General features: G+C 43.0%; 1 protein-coding gene across 1 annotated transcript; it reads left to right on the top strand.

Moving 5' to 3' along the window:
* Positions 1–14,473: 14,473 nt before the first annotated feature.
* Positions 14,474–17,641, top strand: Noc (zinc finger protein no ocelli). The gene is made up of 2 exons (XM_076789833.1): positions 14,474–14,801; positions 15,185–17,641. The coding sequence occupies exons 1-2, from the start codon at positions 14,715–14,717 to the stop codon at positions 16,547–16,549; spliced, it is 1,452 nt and encodes a 483-aa protein (XP_076645948.1). The 5' UTR covers positions 14,474–14,714; the 3' UTR covers positions 16,550–17,641.
* The last annotated feature ends 3,599 nt before the right edge of the window (positions 17,642–21,240 follow it).

Raw genomic sequence — 21,240 nt, 5'->3', positions numbered from 1 at the left:
ATATTTCAAACGGAACTCGTCTCCATTTTTCGCGGGAACGGCGAAATGTTCGGTAGCTGATAAATCACGACTGTCATACGCCAGGTGTCGTACATCAGGACGAAAATGCGTTCCACGTCGTCGGCGACGTCATGTCTGCTACGCGGAATCCGCTTTTACGCGCATCCCAACGACAAATACAAATTACACGGGAACTCACGAGGCACCCGTGTTTTACGCCTTGGCAGACGCGATTCTCGGGATCCGCAATGGAGTAGAAGAGTAGTCGTTGCCTCTGTTACCCCTCTCTCTCTCTCTCTCTCTCTCTCACTCTATCTCTCTTTCCGTCTCACTCTGTTTCCGCGTCTGTACCTTCAAATACACCTGGCGCGAGCGCGAGATTTGTGCGGGCGATGATACACGTCGCCCTCCTACAATTTTATTCAACCCTTATAAGTATCGAGACCTGCACACGCGCGCATAATTCACCGACGAACTCTGCGGATGTCAATGTGTCATCGTGTACGCGGGCATTTTTTACGGGTCGCGCACAGTGAGTCGCGCGCGTACTTCTCGCGGTGTGTATGTGCACGTACACACGTGCGGCGCGGCGGGGCGTGTGCGGGCGAGTATGTTTGGTGTACGTATCAGACGGCGTGTTCTTGACTATGCTGCCACCACGGTTTATACGCCAATCTCTCGCCCCGTTACCCTCGGTCTGGCCGTGGCTGTGCGGTCGTGTGAAGCTTACGACTCTTGTACGGCTCGTCTCTCCTCATCAAAGAACCACGTTGTGCCGACGCGGCGAGCAACACCCGTACAACTCCTGGTGTATAAACAACATTTACCCACGGACAACACACGTGCGTTTGTCGTATTTCAAAACCCGACGGTTCGCGTTACCCCTACCCCCGGAGGGGCTCGAGTCGCCAGTAATTTCAGCGTTGTACCGTGTGCCGACTTTGAAGGCGGGCCCGGTGTAAAAATCCGCGTAAAAAAAACTGTTAATGCTTGTACATGTTGCGCCCGGCTCCCGGCCGCTATGTGTATTTCATTAGCGTGTGTCGCGCCGCGCCGCGCCGTTCGAAATTTTAGGGTGGAAACGCGCCGGCTCGCTCTCTTTCGCTTTATTCGATACCCGTAAATACGAAATTAGGATTTGAACGTCGTTCGCCGACGCGTTGTCCAAACGAAATTTCGCAAATTAATCGCCGCGAATCGATATATCGACTCTTGAAATCCATTTTGCCATCGACGGGCGCGCGCGATTGGAAAAAGTCTAGTCATTCAAAGCGCGTGTCGCCGACGCTTATACAGTCTCAAAAATGTCTCCGGTGCACGTTTAACAGAATTTAAGGCCAATGAAACCGAAAAAGAATTTTTTCTTTCAGAAGAAATTGTTACTTTTGCATAGCGATTTGCAGTCGAGAAACAGGGGCGGTCGTAGAGCTACGGTTTCCGGTGGTAACGGTTACGACACGTTGTTCGCGCTATAACTCATCGCGCGGATGTGCGAAGCAATTTAACGGTTCGCGATCTTATTGGAGCTCCGATAGACAAGTATGGTGGACCGGCGGAGAGAAACGTATCATCAGGCCCTCCTATTTTAATAACACGATTTCAACGGGGCGTCCGCTCGCCGGGCATTGTCATTACGCGGTGGCCGCGTTGGGTCCTTTCGCCCGAAATAATTAGCGGTCCCAAGACTTGTCCCAGAAGAGCGGATTGGAACGTAAACGGTAATGGCAGGGTGCCCTCCCCGATAATTCCGGCAAGGACGAAACCGCCGAACGAATTCGACCGGGAAATGAGGGAATTAGTCATAGACGAGCGACGGTAACGTCGTCCCGCGATACCCTCAAGGCATCGACATGCTAACCACCGTAACGATACCACGGCGCCAGATAAATAGAGGGCACCAAAGGCCGACTTTTCGGAAATCAAATTACGAAATTTAGGGTGCCAGTATCCCCGCACCCCCAATCTGCAGTCTAGCCGCCCCCTCCCCTCCCTTATTGCGGCCTAACGCGAGCTGATTTATTGCGAGCATTGCCGTTTTCGCATCCGAAATGCACACCGACGACTACATTCGATTATGGACCTCCTATTTGATCCAAAGACCCGATCAAAAAACCGTTTAAAAAGATTGTGTGCATGTGTATTTTATCATGTGGCGGTAAACGTACATTGAATGTGAAAGAATTGTTTAAAAGACTGTAGAGTTACTGCCAGAAAAAAGATATGTGTATATACGATTCTTTTAAACAATTTTTTTATCGCGTTATACGAGAGTCTACTGTATATAGTCAAACAAATAGATAATACTCGACAAACAGTAACGTATCGTATCGAGCAAACACGCTCGCATCCATAACCTGCCATGATTGTTATTAGACTGCGGGACTTTTATTGCCAAAATGCGAAACAGGAAAAACATGCGGAGAATTTGAAAATACTGTTGTATCATTTTTAACTGACTAGAATTATAAAGAAATAAATTGTCTACATGGTACTTTAGAATATTTAATAAAGTTAAAATTTGTTAGGATTATTATTATATTATTATTATTGCTGTAGAAAGTAATAATTTGCAGCACATAGTTTCCTAAGAATAATATTCTAATTCTAAGTAATATTTATTACTAGCATATGTTAGTGTATAGTACGAAACAATTATTCATTCGTAGAGATTAATCACATATTTCAGTAACACCCTGTATATGGACTCCGATTGAATACATGGTTCCAGATTGTATTGACGTTTTTATAAACGTATTAAATTTTCGGAGTTGTGAAGCTGTCGTTCGGTATTTTGAGGGAGACAAATAACTCTGAGGAAATGAATTTATTGATACCACCTTGTGTTTAAAAAGAAATTGCACATTCATCTCGCAAACTATTGTAAAGATTTATTATATTAGAATAAATCCGAATTTTCCCTGCTCTTATCGCGATGCTACAAAAAATTATATGCTGAATTATATAGATATTACTATTACTATTTATCTAATAAATACTAATGTTATCAATATATTATTATTTATTAGATCATAGACTAAATTCTGATGTTCATGCCTTCAATTTATCGACTCCAAAAGTGCTAATTTTTTTTTTTTACAAATAAATTATTGTCCTGGAAAATTCATTAAAAAGTATAGTTCACAACGATGGAAATTATATGACTGATTAAAAAATGTTTCTTTGGATTCCTTTTCCTGACAAAAAATCTAATGAAAGTCACTCGAGAATTTACACATAATTTATGTGCATCTAATGTCGAAAAAAAGAAAAAGTATATCCTTGGTACGATTTTCAAGAAATAAATTGTATTTACAGCACACACCTACTTTATCTGTTCGAGTAAACGAGAAGGAATCAATTTTCTTACATATTGATTACGTAATCATTACTATTAACGTTATGACATATTCTATTTGTATAGTGGTTTCTACAGCACGACGTCCGATAAGTATCTACACGATATGACTGAGGTATTTACTTACGATCGTAAGTGGCCTAGTTTAACAATTGATTCCATTACGATTTTTTAGTTCTACAATTCCAGTTCTACTATTTCCAGTTCTACAATACTAATCTGTACTTTCTAATGCAGATTATAAAAGTACATTTCTGTTATTTGCATTACCCAATTAATGCATTCAATAGTTGTTATTTTCATGTACTTAGCCCAGGCAGCCTCTACACGCATAATATTCCATTTATATTCCTAAAAATTGCTGTGCCATGCAAATTCAGATTACACAAAGAAAAAGTTCATACAACAGCAAGGTTCGTTTTCAAAAATTACAAAAAGTACCTACTTGTCTGTTATTATTATTGTTATTTACGCGACAGAGTAAAACACCGAAAATCTTGAAATATTTTTAATTGTTTCACTCTGTATATACGTCTCCTTTATAATACTCATTATGTTTTTAAAATAAGCATAATCAATATAGGCACAGTAACTGGCTCCCCCACTATATTCTCTTATGTTAGTAGTAGTAGTATTAAATATTTCTTAAATAACGTGTATTAAAACGAACAATTGTTCAGTAAAGTACAATTATTAAAACAAAAATAGTGTATGCCAATGTTTTTTGCTAAACTGCAATAATTAATTCGATTGGGTATCGATTGAAATTTCGTTGAAATAAAAAGCATTCGGATAAATCGTGCCATAACGCGTACCGCGACAGGGCACATAATGTTCACGGTAGCATGGGAAAAAAAACTTGTAGAAGAAAGTTAAAGATGTCGACGCGCCGCAGGAAATTTACATGCCGCCGCGGAACGCCATTGTAATGTTATGTTCTCCATATTTTTTTTTTTTTGGTTTTTTCTTGTTTTTTTTTCGTTCTCCGTCCCACGTTTTTATCCGGCGTTTTCGAGAAAATCTGTACGCAGATCTGGCTGCGAACATAAAAATGCAGGTCGTGCACGCTTGCGCGTTGGCTGGGTGACCCGACATGGGTGTTTTATGGCCGACAGCTTTGTGTGTTCCGAGTAGGCATTATTTTTCCTTCTAAACTCCGTTATACCTGGAACAATGGAGAGATTAAAACATAAAATATGATCCCCGGGGTATAGTTTGGGAGTGGGGATCGGAGGATGGCGGTGTACAGCGCGCCTATAATAAATTTGGTATACCTGAGGCTCTCCCTTTCGAATAACCCTTTTTTTTCGACAGGTGCGACGTAGTGATACCCGAGGATTCATTGACTTAACAGCTCGGAATATTTTAATTTCTCTATCTACCAGATATATCTTATGCTACCAGTACTAGACGCCGGGCGGAAAGATAGCACGCACTAAGAGATTTACGTGATTCTAATTTATTTTCACGTCGCCACTGGAATTTGTTACTATATACAGTCAAACCTGTTTTTGTGCGGTAGATAGGGACCGCATAAAAGAAACCGCACAAAAGAACATATTCAGTAACTTCATAAATAGCTGTAACAAATAATTTTGTACAACATATTAAAGAAAACTTTTTTATGCGGTGGAGAGGACCGCATAAAAAAAAGTCTCAGAAAATATGTCAAAGATTCACGAAATAGCGAGAAAGTGCTTCCCAGACGAAATAAATAATTAAATTACGCTTGGAAACATTTTAAAAAAGTTTAATTTCTCATTTTAAACGTGGAGAAACTTTCAAAATGCACATAATTCAGTACTACTCAATCGCACCAAAAAAAGAAATCGCATAGAAACGGACCGCACAAAAACAGGTTTGACTGTACTATTTCAGGATACATTTAACAACTAGACTGCGGATTTTGTGCATTTATGACAAAAATGAGTAGGCGTAATTTAAGATCCTTGAGGATATCAATTGATTTAGTTTCAACTAAAATTTACCTTTGCAAACAAATTTTATTTTGCATAAAGATCACGGTAATATTCGGACACTTTGAGAAAGACAACTTTTTCATAAGGGAATTGTCAAAAATAAATATTCAAACGATGCAAGAAGCAGCATGAACATTATGCATGCAATTTTGTAACGATCAATATGGTATTCTAATTTTCATTATAAAAAAATGACATGATTTACACGACGAATCGGACGTTGCATACGACAAATGTGATTTATAATTCTTCCTTTCATGCTTGACAACTTTTCATTCATATGTATAAGCTCATACATAAATGTTTGCGTTTTAGATAATTAAGAATTATGGAAATTTTGGAATACTAAGTAGTCGATAAATATCCTAATAAACCTTGGCAGTCCACAGAATTACTTATGCACCAATGATACCATTTTTACCTCAACTATTGCTTGACGCAAGTAAAAGGAATAATTCATCGGGTCGACTGTTTTCTGTTCTGTTGAGATTAGGATGATTACCTGGTTTTTCTTTTTCTTTTTTTAATTCCGAGGAAGGCTCGGGTAACGAGTCACCACGACTCGTCTTTCTGAGCACATTTCGTATCGTCTAATAAGAATATTAAATAACTTTTCCAACAGCCCGTTTAATCGATAACCCGCCATTATTGATTGACACTGATAAAGCTATTTGATCAGTCATATGTACAAACTATACCGAGAACAGGGTCGATTGACACACTGTCACCTCGCCTGTTGTCTCAATTAAGTTGTTATTAGAGTCAATCGAGCAACGTGGTTATTACCTGATGCTATTTATACGCGCGTACTTACACTTATTAACGTTATAATCACGAGTTATAATTACAGGAACGTAATTCGCCGTATCAGCTTTTTTTTCAAACTCGTACACGTCAGCACAGGTATACGTAAATACGCGATTCGTTTTACGTTAACTTCTTTCGCGAGAAACAACTTCTGCTTTCAGTACTGAAGTATAATAGCGGAAAAATTCGCGTACACGTATCGCATACATTTTAATTGGTCGAACGCAACCGAAACAATTAATAGTCGTATATACAATTTAAACTTGAATACGCGGGCTAATGCAAATACACATTTTGATTGATCAATTTATACAACCGGAAACGTGAACTGTGTGTTTTAATTACTCGATTAAGCATTTTATTACATTGAAAGTAATGCGAAGTGTGCATTAAACGTTACGATGCTTCTTATCGAATGTTTTACGTTCACACGCGCAATAAACGCGTACACGTTCACAGTCAATATATTAACTCGATTCCTGTTTCGATGTTCGCAGAAAAAAGAAACCGCTTTTACCGTCTCCTATTTCGTAATTAATATTAATGTTCGTGCAACAAGAAATGAGGTGAAATCGCGTCGGTTTCGAAAACTTAATATTTCAAAGATATCTTAAAAGTGAATGCAACACGCTCGTAAATCGTGACCTTACCGTCACAAAAAAATATTTTACAACACATCCGAATTCGATAAATTTCAGCAGCTTTCACGGTGCGCGTATTTAATGGACACACGACGAGGTCTCGTAAAATACAATGTGTTTTAATCAAAATGCCACAATGGCAACGACCGTATGGGATAACTAATTTACTTAATATTCGTCGCGACAGCGGTAAACGACTCATATATATATAAATGTATCTCCATTTGATTGTGCGTCTTACGTTATATGGTGGTCGATTAAATTCCACGAAAACATAAGCCCGTCAACTTTTAGTTCCATAAATCCGAATGTATCACTACAATTCTTCACATAACTCTTTACATCACGAGACGTGAAAGTTTTATTCATTGCAGCTATTTTATACACCTGTTTCAAAATTATTACCATAGTGTATCAGCATTTTCGTTTAAACTTCAGCTTGGAAACCCGGAAGTTTTTAACTTTTTATCACATAATCCTGTACATCTCGACGAGGAAATGCCGAGAATCGAAATTTTAAGGCGAGGAATTCACTGGTTCGAAAATTATGTTATCATTTGGCTTCCGTTTCTTACGGTCAACTAGGATCATTTTTATTTCGCGGTATTTCGCGAAACAAAGATGGGACTATCAGCGCTGGGAGAAGAGAAAACGTCGATCGACGTCTCCCGTTCGCAATGTGTTTGAAAGTAGGGTTAGCCTAACCGTGAAAAAGCGCATCCAGGGTAACCGGCTGGCGAGGCAGCGCCGCCGACGGACGTGCCATAACATTCCGAAGGAAAAGTAAATTTATTTGGCAGTGAAACCCGAGCTAACCGTTCCGTAAATTCAATCCGGAAGAATCACGTGAATCCGGTAAGTTGAAAGGGGCGATGAGATAACAGGAAAAGTGGGATCACGCGATCACAGGGTAGAAACGGAGATCGAGAGAGAGAGAGGGGGGTAGGGGGTGGGGAAGAGGGGTGGGGGTGAAGAGAGCCACGGCGCGGCAGAGCAGAATCGAAACAACCAAAAGTGGTCGTTCAAGAGGAGGAAAGCATCCTATTACGCGATTCGTTTTTCCATAAAAGCGAATGTCTTTTGGCCAGCGGTGAAGATAGTTGGCAATGGCGGCTGGTCCGGGTCGCGACCGCGTCGCCGCGCGCCGGACCGAGGACGCTCTTGTATTTGTCGAATACGAAGTCACGTACAGAATACATTATCGGGAGGAATACGGTCTATGCATGTGAAGGCTGAAAAGCAGGCAAGCAGGCAGGCAGGCAGGCAGGCAGGCGGACAGACGTACAAACGGACGAACGAACGGACGGGTGGGTGACTATATTGATTGTGTAGCCGGCTGACAGCGACAGTGACATATGTCACCGAGGCTTCTCGTTATCGCTGATTTAAACATGAGGCAACGAGGCCCTTGCCGAGTTGTCTGCGCTGCACCAGCTTCGTATTTCTGTCTACGTCTCCATCCTTTCCTTCTACCACCCTTCTGTTATTATTATTGCCACACATAGCTTTCTTTCTTTCTTTCTATTTTCTTTTTTTTTTTTTTTCTTATACACTGTTTCCCGGATCAACGTACATTAACCGTCACCGTCACCTTTTTGATCAGCGCGAAGCGATGTCGGAAAATGTTACAAGCTCACTGCGCACAATGGCGGCATTGTCGCCTGAACCATCCCTTGCTGTTATCATCGCTTTCGCGCTGTGTATCTAACAACTGCTGATAATTGATTGCAATTATTGGTAAGCTGTGGATTTTTTAAAGAGTATGGATATATTTCAATTTTTGTTCTGGTTTCGGTACCTTGAAAATAATGCTGAAAATGTTCATTTTGCACAAGAATCGGCAGTCTAATTATTCGAAACGAGCGTCTTATTGCGAATGAATTTTTGAGGGAACATGCAGCGGTCTAGTTAGGTGATACGCGTTGAAACAGTTGCATAGGAAAGCAACGACATGCACATAATCACGTAGCGCCCCTGTCATTCTGTGCCTCGAGTTCGGTATATAAGAAATAAGGGGTGAAACGCAGGGAAAGAAAGAAGACTGCTATGATTTATTACCCGGCCGCAAATTCTGTTTCTCCTCTGTGCACGCCAACTGCGTTTGCGTTCATCTATCTTTTTCCCTTTCACGGGGTTGCCGAGCAACTTTTCCCCAGGTTCTCTAACCCCTCTACTCCTTCATTCACCCCCCTTTGTTCCGCGTCATCTCTCAAAGTGACTGACTGCCTCCTTTATTATCCGGCTGTCAGCATTTTTACAGTTTTATCCAGCGTTCTAGTATCCATTGTCCCCGAAACGAATTCGTATGGTCACAATACGTCATGAGGGATGCGACTATCCTGAAGTATTACCGCGGTATTGTTAAGTCCCGGGGCGAAAATGGCCGATGATGTTTGAAAAGCTATTGCGGTTTAATGGTTGATTCAAATTGATACACGGGTTATAAATTACGCGGCGAGCGCAATCTTTCTTTCGGAGATTGAAAATTCGAGGCAGCTGCCGCTTCTAAGCCGGCGCGCATGCATTTCAATGCGAAACCGATGTTAAATGTTCCGTGCGAAATTTTCAGTGCGATCGCTGATTGGATTTATAAAATGCCCAGCGTTCTCGGTAGGCACGCCGCTTTTCACGGAATTGTTGCAACAGAAATTAATCTATTAACTCTTTGATTGCAATCGTACACGACTGACGCTATTTGTTTTTTATATGAATTAATTTTGACTGGAATCTGTAATCAAACCAAACTTGATTAGGATCCACGGGGTGTGAGAAGATTGCAAAAGTAATTGTAATAATTATTTATCAAGATACAGAAGTAAAATAGAAATTAATTTACATAACCATAGTCTTAAATTCTTTGAAATCTTTCCCCTATTTTACACTTCGCCTAGCCATTGTTCCTACGGTTTAGTTGTATAATAAACCTTGTCTTTTCTTTTCTCGCGTTAAAGAAACCACAAGAAGGTAGCCTAATCGCTGTGATTTGAAATAAAGCTTGTGTTTCGGCAGTGACAAAGGCCGAGCATTTAGCCGGCAGTCAGGCTGTACTTTATAAACAATAGGATTTTTGTGGACACACTTCGTGAACTTATTCCTGCGCAGCTTTTTGCCGGTACAACGCTACATCGTCCGGGGTGCAGTAGGGTAATTTAAAATTTTACGATACGGTACCTGAGAACCTTTTGACAAGCCCCGGCCTATTCTATTCCCTGATCCCTGACTAGGGTATGTAACCAATGTCCTAATCCAGATTGACAATAGCCCGAAACATTATTACCCTGTCACAACAAATTGTGCAGAATGCGATGAGCCGTTCCATGTTTGCAAGGGGGAGCCCCTACTACCTTATTTATTGTATTACCTCTTGCTGGCAGATTTTACGGATAACGTGCTGACTACGAGTTCCGCGCGAAGATCCTTTTGTACCCCGCCCGAAGGAGCTGAAATTATTTTCGGGCCGGGAGCGTCGTCCAAAAGTGGTTAGTGCAGTAATAAAGACAATAAATTTTATAACCCTGTACACTAGGAAGCAATAAAACTGTCAGGCGTAAATTCAGGTTAGAAAGAATTTTGGTTGAACACCGACTACTACTGCTCGAGATTTATGTAACATTATAAATGCATAATTTACGACGAACTAGTTTCCGAATACCTAGAACTATTCGATTCAACGTACGTTCTTATAGTACACGAAACCCCGTTAGGTTAACGAAGTATATCGCGACAGTGTGCATCGAAGATTATTACGCATAAATAAAAACGTAGACCCGCATCGCGCTGGTTCACGAATTAATTTATATGCCCGCGTTGAATATCCCATTTTTCCGCATTCCGTGTAATAATTAACAGATTCGTTGCAATGGCGCGCAACGCGAATGGCAAGTGTTAGATTCGGTTGCAAAAAGGTCGAGCGTGAAGGTTAGAATGGCGCCGCGTGTCGAAACCGTGTTCAGGATCCGAGACATCAAAGCGAACGCCACAGCATAAATCGATACTCTTAAAATATTATTTACGATTGTTCTTGTCTCGAAGTTCAATTTTCGCTGTCAGAGCCGTCCCGAGCGCGTTAACACGTTCGGGAAAGCCGTCGGCAAATGGTAACGCTGGCGAAGAAATTAGATCATAAAAATACCAAGCGTGAAATTGAAAAGGCGCCGCTCGTCAAAATCGAGCGAGGGAGGCTGGGGACATCAAAGCCGCCGCCGCAGCGTTAATTGATACCGATTATTAATATTTTATTTACGACTCTCTTTATCTCGGCGCTCCGATTGGTCTGGCAGGACCGTTCGGACCGTGTTAAGACTGTAGAAAAAAAGTTAATCTTTTTAACTGGGCTTGACGAATTAATTCTGAGGATTTTATGCATTTATGCTCCTGTATCTTGCAATTAATACAACTTTTATCTCGCATTAAAAATTCGCAGTCTAGCCATCACGTTTCAGAATTACTAAATTTTCGGCGAATGACTCCATCGATTACGTCATAGCGGCCATATTGGTGTAAATTGTCATCTCGATTTTACTCGACATTATTCACGTTTTCGCGTGTGTTCACGCCGGAAAAGTCGGCCAGTTGAAAAGATTAATATTCGCCGCGATTAATTCGCGGAAAATCGCTTCCGCGAGCATCTGTTTCGTTTTTCAATATTATGTACGATATAACAGCGTAGTAAACGTTGTTTATACTAGTACAGCCGTCAATAACACATCAAAGCCGAATCGTTATCCGGCTGGTAGCTGTCGTCTTGAAATTTCCGAAACGCAGGCTGAAGGAGCTCGAGCGGCAGAGATGAAAGAGAACTATATTAGCCGTAAACTCATCCGTCAGCGTCAAAACGTCAAAGACTTGCCATTGGGGTATTAACGGCGCCATAACTTCACAGAAACAGAGGCGGAAGGGAGGAACGAAAGGAGAGGAGTAGAGCCATGGAAAAAAAGAAAAACACAGATATTCTATGGAAGCCGAGTTGTGGAAGAACATTATTTCTTCTGAGAAATATTGCAGTATAGAGAGATTTAATATTACCCGGTTTCCGCGACTGTTTAGCTCGAAACGGGAATTCAATAAAGGATTATCGATTTTGTGTCATATCTTTGCTGTCGGTATAAATAATTTGCAAATATTAATTAAAAATATATAAACATAAATCGTCGCGCGGCGATTTGATATACGGTCGATTATTATACTACCGGATGGGTAATTTGTAATTTTATTGTTGATGTGCTGTGTTCATGTTTACACCGTTTCATCGTGTCCTGATGAGAACTCTAATTGGCTCGTATTATCATTATTGTACAGTTCTTGTCTTATAATAATTGAATTAAATAAGTATCCCTCGTGTCCATTAACTTTTACAATGAACATACGATGTCCTGTTACCGAAAATAAAATAACATACACAGTTATGTGAAGAATGTGAAGATAAAATATAATTTGATGTATAATTTCATGTATAAGTTTATAATTTTATCTATAATTTTCAATAGGAGATTTAACACGTGTAACGAGTTGTCTATGTTAGGGGCCGTCTACATAATTTATAACGTCCAATTAGCTGCAATCTGTATTCGTTGTTAAAAAGTGAAAAAGAAAACAGTAACTCATTGATGTTTTCAATGCTACGTGGCATGTTATGACTTTACAACACACGCAATACGCGATAGCGGTTATCACAAATACGTGATGCTGGACAGCGAGTATGCCAAAAAAAAAAAAAATATAATTATCGCGACATTTGTGTAATAAAGTAACGATGATGGAGGAACATTAACTGGTTTCGTTTATACTGCGCGTAAAATGACACGCTAATAAGGAAAATGTTTTTCTCAGTTGTCGCGCTATAGAATCTGAAAAGTACAGATACAGTATGAATTGAAATGAAAAGGACAAGCGAGTAGGTATACGCGTCTCGGACACACTGTACAGTTACATTCTAGCGCAATACGTTTCCCAATCTAATTATCCCTTCTCGCGGGTATGTGGTCTACATACTCGGTGCGTGGATATTGTCATAATTCGTTGTAATTACCCTTTAACATAGCTACTTCATCGATCGCTTTATCGTGCAGAAGTCGTACTAACAAGTGAAACGGCCGTAATTTTCTAACCGCGCGGAACGTTTGAATTTCAACGCGGCTGATATTCAAGTTTTTTAATGACCATGCCGGGGCTGAGTGCAACAGCCGCGATGCGTAACTTTTAACGTGCAGACATATATGCAATGAATGTATAATTATTTCCGGGGCTTTATATAAATACTTCTTCGCAATGATCATTGCGAAAGTAATTTGTAATAGTCATGAACAGATATTTATCCTCGCGAGTAACGTGACGGGCCGATCGCCCGATAAAAGAATTTCATTCCGTTGCGTGGCTTTTGAAAGGTTATTTATGTTACAAGTTATTACCGAAAGACTGCAATACGAATCCTAACCGTAACATTACTACCAAACGGATCAAAATGAGCGATCGCTTTTTCTTGTTACCATCACTCCGGTCATAAAAACGACTTTTCTGAGAAATTCCGAAATAACGTAATTTATTCGTTACGATAAACTTGTGCGAGTACGCTTTTGTAAGTTCTGTAAGAAAGGGAAACGTGACTACGACTGTTGTTAATATAATGATGCAAAGTGACGGAACTCTTCGGAGCCGTATTTGGTGAAAATCTCGAGACATCTTGGTTTATGATAGAAGATCTGTTTAAAAATCCCGAGCGGGTGACAGACTTCCAAAATTAACGGAGCAATCGACGAGTTTCACGGTTTCCAGCAAAGATACGATTTCGAGCGGTCGAAAGCGGAGGTTCCAGATCCGCCCGCGACGAAATGCGAAAGTAGGGACCAATCGGCGGATGCGGGTTAACGTAAGCGGCCGGTTAACCGTCGAACAGGTCGTCTTCTTCTGTTAACAAGTTGAAATAACAAGGAAGTGGAGCCGGAGATCAGTCGCTCGGAACGTTCAGTATCCGGTGACTTAATGCGCGACAAAGTCGAGGTGCGGTCGAGGCGATAATTAAAACGCTTTTACAAAATTGTAGGCAAACAGCGCTTAAGTGGCTGTCATTCGTTATCCCGTGGGCTGTGGCAAGTCGGTAAGTCGCTGAGCGAGCAATCAATCACCCGACATTCCCTTCCCCACCGGCCCATTACATTTCTATTTTGAAAGCTGCTTATTAAGCGAGGCCGGTCGGAGAGACAGACAGGTTTCACGGTATAAAATATCGGGTTGCTGTGGTGGCAGGGACGGTTCCATGTCGAGGTAGCTATGGTAGGCGAACAGGCGGGAAGGGGGTGTGGAGAGAGTAAGGGAACGAAAGAGGAGAAGGGAAGAGAGGGAGACGGAGAGAGAGAGAGAGAGAGAGAGAGAGAGCGAGAGGAGCAAGAGGAGGGGAGGGGGGATGGACGGCTGTAAAAGCGGTGAAATATCAAAGCCGGGATGGGAGCTGTCATCGTCGGGCCAACATCATGGGTGGCGTGTTGAATTAGAATGCCTTCCCACACCCCACACAGGGCCAAACCCCACCGCAATTCTCCCACCATAATCCTCCGACCAGAAAATGGTGGGGATGACAGGAGAGGACAGGTTATACACCCCGGCTTGTCGAACAGGGAGGGGAAGAGAGGGTGCCGTGTCGCCAGGCGGCGTTGCGGTCGCATTCCACTCCGTGCTCCGAACAGCTCCGCCGAGAGCTACCACTATTTTCCTGGATTTCACTCGGTGTACGTCGTTTCAGTTTAATCGCTTCGTGCTACGTAAGGATCGATCGACCAGAGTACGCAACACCCGAGACGCTGCTACGTGTGCCACCGCATCTTCTGCGTGCACCCCCTCCCCTCTCCCCCTGCAGAACGGTTTACACTATTTATTTGTGATCTGTGAGAATACATTTGTGGTTTCGTGCAGTGATTGGCTAAACAAGTGCAAAACCAAATGGTTGTCCTTGAGGAAGGCGGTATGCTGACTACTGGACATAATCAGTACCTACAGCCGGATTATCTTTCTCCGCTTCCAACCACGGTTAGTATAACAATGATACAACACGTATGCACGGAGTTTCGTTCGGAAACTTCTGTGCCGTCGGACACTTTTCCGTCGCTCTTCCGTCGGTCCATCAACACCGACATTTTTCAATAAAAAGATACTCTCGATTAACGATAAATGCTTCGGAGCGAAGGATAAATATAACAGAGGAGATTTTAATCGAAACGTTAGGATACTATTTGTCGCCTATCGCCCGCTTTCGGGCGGCACGCGCTCTCCGACGGGTTGCTGTATGTTCGCACATCTTTCTCGAGACCACGATTGTCCCGCGACTTTAAATCGAATGAACGATCCCCATAGTTTTATAAACATTCCGTGTCTTCTTTCGTAACGCATTTTCTTCCGTTTTCGTGTTACAGTTGGATGCGAAGAAAAGTCCTTTAGCGTTGTTGGCGCAGACATGCAGTCAGATCGGTGCCGATTCCCCGACGAAGCCGTTGATCTCTCCGCTGGATAAAACCCCGAAGGGCATGAACGCCGGGACGAACGCAAAATCACCGCCGGCTGCGAAATTGGAACGGAATACCCGCAGCAGCCCGTCGGATGGGAAGTCGTTGGCGTTCAAGCCGTACGAGACCAACGTTGTGTCGAAGAGGTCGACCGACGAGGGTCGGCCGACGTCGAAGGCCAGTGTGCACAGTGTTAGTGGTCAGGACAGTGTGAGTGTATGTGATAACGGTCACTCTGAGAAAAAATCGTCGGGTAATAGGACGCCCGTCGGACGGAAGTCGGCGTCGCCGATGAGCCAGGCGACCGCGACCACCACCAGCACACCGTCGGCAGACAGGAAAACGCCGGCGGATCGCGAGAAGACCGACGGATCCCCGCGCAGCAACAACAACAACGGTGCCAGCCCGATCATCCGATCCGGAATGGAGATTCTTTCCGGCGGCCACGCGAAGGATTCGAATTTGGGCGCGTACAAACCCGGCCTGCCAGGATTCTCTGGGAATCCGCTTTGCTGTCCGCCAGGTCTCGCGGAGAATCCAGCGTTCAGACCGCCGTTCGCCGGCGCGTCTCCCTTCTCGCATCATCACGCTGCCGCGGCGGCTCTTCTAGGCTACCCTTCGACCACGCCGACGGGCGGCAATCCGTACTTGAGCTACGCTCGCGTCAAGACTCCGGCCGGCGGCGAAGCACTGGTGCCGGTCTGCAAGGATCCTTACTGCACCGGTTGCCAATACAGTATGCACAGTGCGCAGTTAATGATGGGCACAGGGACATGCCCGAGCGGTTGCACGCAGTGCGATCATCAAAAGTACGGACTGGCCATGGCGTTGTCGTCGTTAGGACCTATGGCACCGCCGTCCCTCTCGTATCCATCCACGCTGACCGGCGGCAGACCGTACGTTTGTAATTGGATCGCCGGCGACGCGTACTGCGGAAAAAGATTCACCACGTCCGAGGAGCTTCTGCAGCATCTTCGCAGCCACACGAGCCTGACCGGCGGCGATCATGCGTCCTCGGCCGCCCTTCTCAGCAATCCGCATCCGCATCCTCTGCTCTCGCCGTCGGCAGCCCTTCATCGCGCGAGCGGCGGCTCCTATCCAACGCCATCTTTGAGCCCACTCAGCGCCAGATACCATCCTTACGGAAAACCGCCGACGGGACCTTTGCCAGCGTCGCTCGCCGCGTCGCCCTATAGCGCTTTCAACGCGTTAGGACCGTATTATTCGCCGTACGCGATCTACGGGCAGCGAATCGGTGCCGCCGTACATCCATAAAAAGGATACTCGGTGTTGTATAATGAAAACAGTGTACAGTCCCAGGATAGTGTAAAATAGAGAGAAACTGCGACTCTTTGACAGACTGTTGTGTAAATAACGAAACGTGTATAATATAAATTTATTTAAAAAATATATATAAATAAATAAATCTATATATATATATACATATGTGTGTATAAATTCAGAATTATGATTAAAGTTTATAAAGATATATTGACAGTTTGTTTCATCGCGAAATCATTCTTTGCAGAAATCCTATATTGAACGTACATCTCACAACATTTTGATTATTCTACTCTAGGGAAGAACATGTACACCACAACAGAAAAAGAAAGAGGAAGTTCGCCGGTTTTCGAACGATATCGGAATATTTTGACGTGGGCGGTAAATCGTGTGCAAACGTTTTCTTTTATTCACGGCCGTGAAGAAATTGAGACTTGTGAATTGTTGAGACCGGAAACAATGTCTGTATTGAAAATTGCCTGTGCCCCCTTCGGTTCTCAAGCTGCTCGATATACGTATGTATATGTATTTTCCGATTGTGTTTCAAGCGATGCGTTCACTGCATAACTTCGGAAAGCGAACACGATTGCATTCTCGGCGAAATTGTGCGACGTCTGTCTCTGTATACCCGCGTCCACTTATGCCAACACCCGACGCGACGCGCGACGGTCGTGCATGTTCTATGTCCATGATATAACTGTGATATTACGCTATTTTTCTTTTTTCTTTTTTTTTCGAAGAACGAATAAGAAATACTAACAATGGTATCTAAACTATCTCTGCGGCAAAATACATATTACGTCTAACTTATTTGCATCGTTTTGTATATGAGAAGAGACACGTGAGAACGGAAACAAAAGTGTGCAGATTATTTCACCCGATTTGAAAATTACGATCGTTGCGAGAGAATACGCAACGTTTTCAAAATTCGTTCAGGCGCGCGTCAGATTACATTGTCTACCATGTAAAGTATTCTGATGGAATCGTAATGTATGATATAATATTATTTGCACTGTAAATATCTCTTGTAAATATCGTTGAGTTTCCATACCGCTTTAATAAAAACAATGTTTGTGGAATCATTAAGTATATGTGTCTTTACTAGCATTCTCCTCTTCACCTGGCTGTTGTGAAATCCATACTGTGCTGTTGTTGTTGTGCTTTATGTTTTTAACTTCTGTGCGATTATTTTCACGGAATTTAAGAATTAGAGAATTTAATTCAAGAATTTATTTATTTCATCTAATCATCTTACCGCAACCGGAATTTTGGATAAAGTCGTTCAAATGGTCGAAATTGCTTTCGTAATCCTATTTGTAGCTTTTACACTTCATTAAAAATTATTTTTGAAACAATTTTTGATTTCATAAAGATTATTCTTTACTCCAAAAGAGACTGAGGCGGCTCCTCGGAAACATTAGTCGCAAAACTTGAAAAATATGTTCTTTTTGTTTCAAATATATCAAAATAATTATTTATCGTGCCTGTGTAATACTGAAAACTCGCGTATACTTTAACAAACGAGGTTGTTTCTTGAGAAAAGCACAGAAGAACGAAGCTTATGTACGCAGATAAGTTGCTCGGTGTCGGGTTTGAATTTTTGAGGGTTAAATTCAGTTGCTAAGTATATTTATTGTCGTAATTAAATAGAGTGAAACTTTAGTTAAGCGTACGTGAGCTACTGATAAGAAATGTGAATCGTATCTCGAGATTTTTGCATTAGATATGGACGATTAACGTTTGTCCTTGTTACAATTGATTCAGTGAGATTAAAAACTAAGTACATAAGTATGCTGTCGCTTTTTACGATTTTTTCTAGGTAAAAGAAAACAAGTTATCGGCAAATATTTTTCTAAAGCCAACCAATTCATACTCTTCATCGGTAACGTGTAAGACTGTTTCATAGCCATATTTAGGTATTAACTTCTTGCTCTTATACTTAGTACTAAAGGGACCTGCAGGTATTTTATACACAAAAATATTCACATTTCCTATTACGCTGCCGTCTTTCGTCCTAGCTGTGCAGTTAACACCTCGGAGACGTCTTTGGCAGGTCGAACCGAGCCTGGCGATAAGGAAAGCCGTAAATTAAACTTTAAGAATCGGCATCGATTGATGCGGCGGCGTTTGTTTTGATGTCTTCGACGCTTGAGCCGAGGCCCGACGGCGCGGCTGCTTTGACGCCGTCACGCTTGACATTTTTATTACCACTGCCGCCATGCCCGGAACGGTGTGCCTGTCCCCAAAGTGTTAATTGGTAATTATTTATCATATTATAAAATAGAAATTTGTTCGCGGGACCCAGCACCCTCGCTCTCCGCGGAATGTCTCGGTGTCCAAAACAGAATTCACTCGTGTTTGATCTCGCCGGGTCAATCGGCCCTCGCGTTTAGGTTTCGCGTAAACCTCGCGTAAGCGGCGATACAAATGGAAAGCGGAGGAGGAACGGATGATCCGTCGGGGCTCGGAACGAGAGTCGGAAGCGCCAAGGATGAGCGCGTGTAGTTTTGATTCGCACCACTAGGGTGCCGGGGACTGTTCGTTCGTGTGCGCGCACGAACGGGCGAGTCTCAATCCCCGGGGGCACCGAGGAGAGTAAATTTATTTCTTTCATTACGGACGGAGCAGGTCGCGAGTTCTCGGATATCAACGCTGCAAGGCGGGGCGCATAAATCTGCAGCCTAGTGTCGGAAGGCGGAAAAGGAGGTGGGGTGGAGGACGGGGGTAGGGGTATGGGGGCGTAGGGGGTGCTGGGGGTTGAGACAGGACGAGGGGAGCGGCGAGGGCGAGTGAAAAACGCGGAGGAGCGACGGGAAGGGACACCAGGGAGAAACGGAGTGGGTGGTTGAAGGTTTTTAGACCCACGCGGAGGGAGAAGACTTGCTTTACCCTCTGCGTACGTCGTTTCCATCGCCAGGGTGCCACGACAGGCGGTGGCAGGCTCAGCTGGCTCAGCAAAGTGAAATATTCGGTGATTTTAACCGTCGGGATGAATAGTCTCCTCGTATTTCGCCTTCCGGGTTCGTTCCGCGGATTGGAATTCATGTTATTTCGGTACCATTATGCGCATCGCTGAATCTCAATTAGCGACTCGTCCGCTCTAACTAGAGTATTTACGTGTAGATACATCTAACCGCGTCAGTTATACCACCCGTGATTCGATCTGCCGAGAAACATTGTATGTTTCGCGGTTTCTAGAGGCTCGCCGCCGGACGGATAACAAGTACGGCTAATCGCGTAATGGGAGCAATAATCTTTTTTTTTTTTTTTAAATGAATTGCCGCCGATAAGTGGGCGGCTCGACGACAGTGGAACGTATCAATCGTTTCGCCAATTAACCCCGCGACTTGCGATTTTTTCACGGTTTCACTCGCGATAGCTACGTTAATATAATTTGCGGAACGAAAAGTGAATTGCATATTCATTGTACGACATCGTTCGCTCCGAAGATTAGGCGTTAACCGTTTGCGGACGACTGTCGTCACATTGACGAGGTCAGGTCGACTTGTCCGATTCCTGAAGTTGCAAACAAATAATTTGACTAATTATAGAACGAAGTATCGTCGTGCCGTCTCTGTTTTAGCCATTAGTTACGAGCCCCCCGGGGTTAGCGGGCGACATTTTGTCTGGAGCGTGCGAGCACGAAAGTCGTAAATAAGAATTACAAAATAAATCATCGGCTTTTTCGACATCGAGCGTATTGGACTTTCCGCGGGCGTCTATTTCCGGCGGCGTCTATTTATTCTGGCCGTGTCTTTTTTTCGAGGCTCCAAATAAACGCGAACGTTTATAAACATAATAGAAATTTATTTTAATCCGTCCGGTGTTAACGGTTTTGTTTCGGGAACGAGGGGGAATAGAAAAGAAGAGAAACAAAAAATGTAGAAGAATTAGTGTCTGGCGCGTGACTTCACTCCGAGCCTCAAGAGTGATTTTATTGATCTTCCGCGTAATATATTTCTAACAGCTGTTCTCCGCATCAGCTTTGAGTCCCCGGGTCTTTCCGACAAGAACTATTTCTTCGGCATTAACGCCGGGACACTGTAAAGTATTCATGGTAATGGCGGAAGGGAAAGTGTAAATCTATCTTCAGGCATTTGCCGTCGTGCCCGTCGTCGATCGTCTTTCACGCAAACGTCATGTTCTTGCTATGTAGATCGCTGTGCCAGCTAGATGTGTCACATGATGAGTCGCCTATCGGACGTTCTGTCCCGTTGCTCGAAACGAAGTACATCATCTATTAACCCGAGCGCGATGAAGCAAGCAATTTAGCAGCGGCGTTGCTCTGAAAAACGATTCAATCAGCGGTAACAGATTGCGCTCTGTCTTTAATCGAAAGATAATCGACGCAACCGGAACTCTAGTAATGACGGTGACATTAGTTTATCTACTCGTGGATCACGCGTCATTGCCTCGCACAAAACCACACGGAACACTAAAAAGGGGCATCGGAACAGACTATATAAATCTTTTCCATTGTTCTTATTTAGGAAATCTCGATAGAGACTTAGGTTAAACTCTATTTACGGTAACTTATTAAAAATAATATTAGCAGAATATGTAGTATTTTCCATTTTGGAACGGTATCAACTACTGTGCCTATATTAATTATACTTATTCTTAAAGCATAACGAATATTAAGAAAAAGATATTATGTCATTGTGGAAACTCTTGCGTGTGAACAA

The sequence above is a fragment of the Halictus rubicundus genome, chromosome 6 (genome assembly GCF_050948215.1).
Source record: "Halictus rubicundus isolate RS-2024b chromosome 6, iyHalRubi1_principal, whole genome shotgun sequence".
NCBI lineage: Eukaryota > Metazoa > Arthropoda > Insecta > Hymenoptera > Halictidae > Halictus > Halictus rubicundus.
Note: the sequence above shows the minus strand (reverse complement) of the source record. Positions and strands in the feature narration are given on the sequence as shown.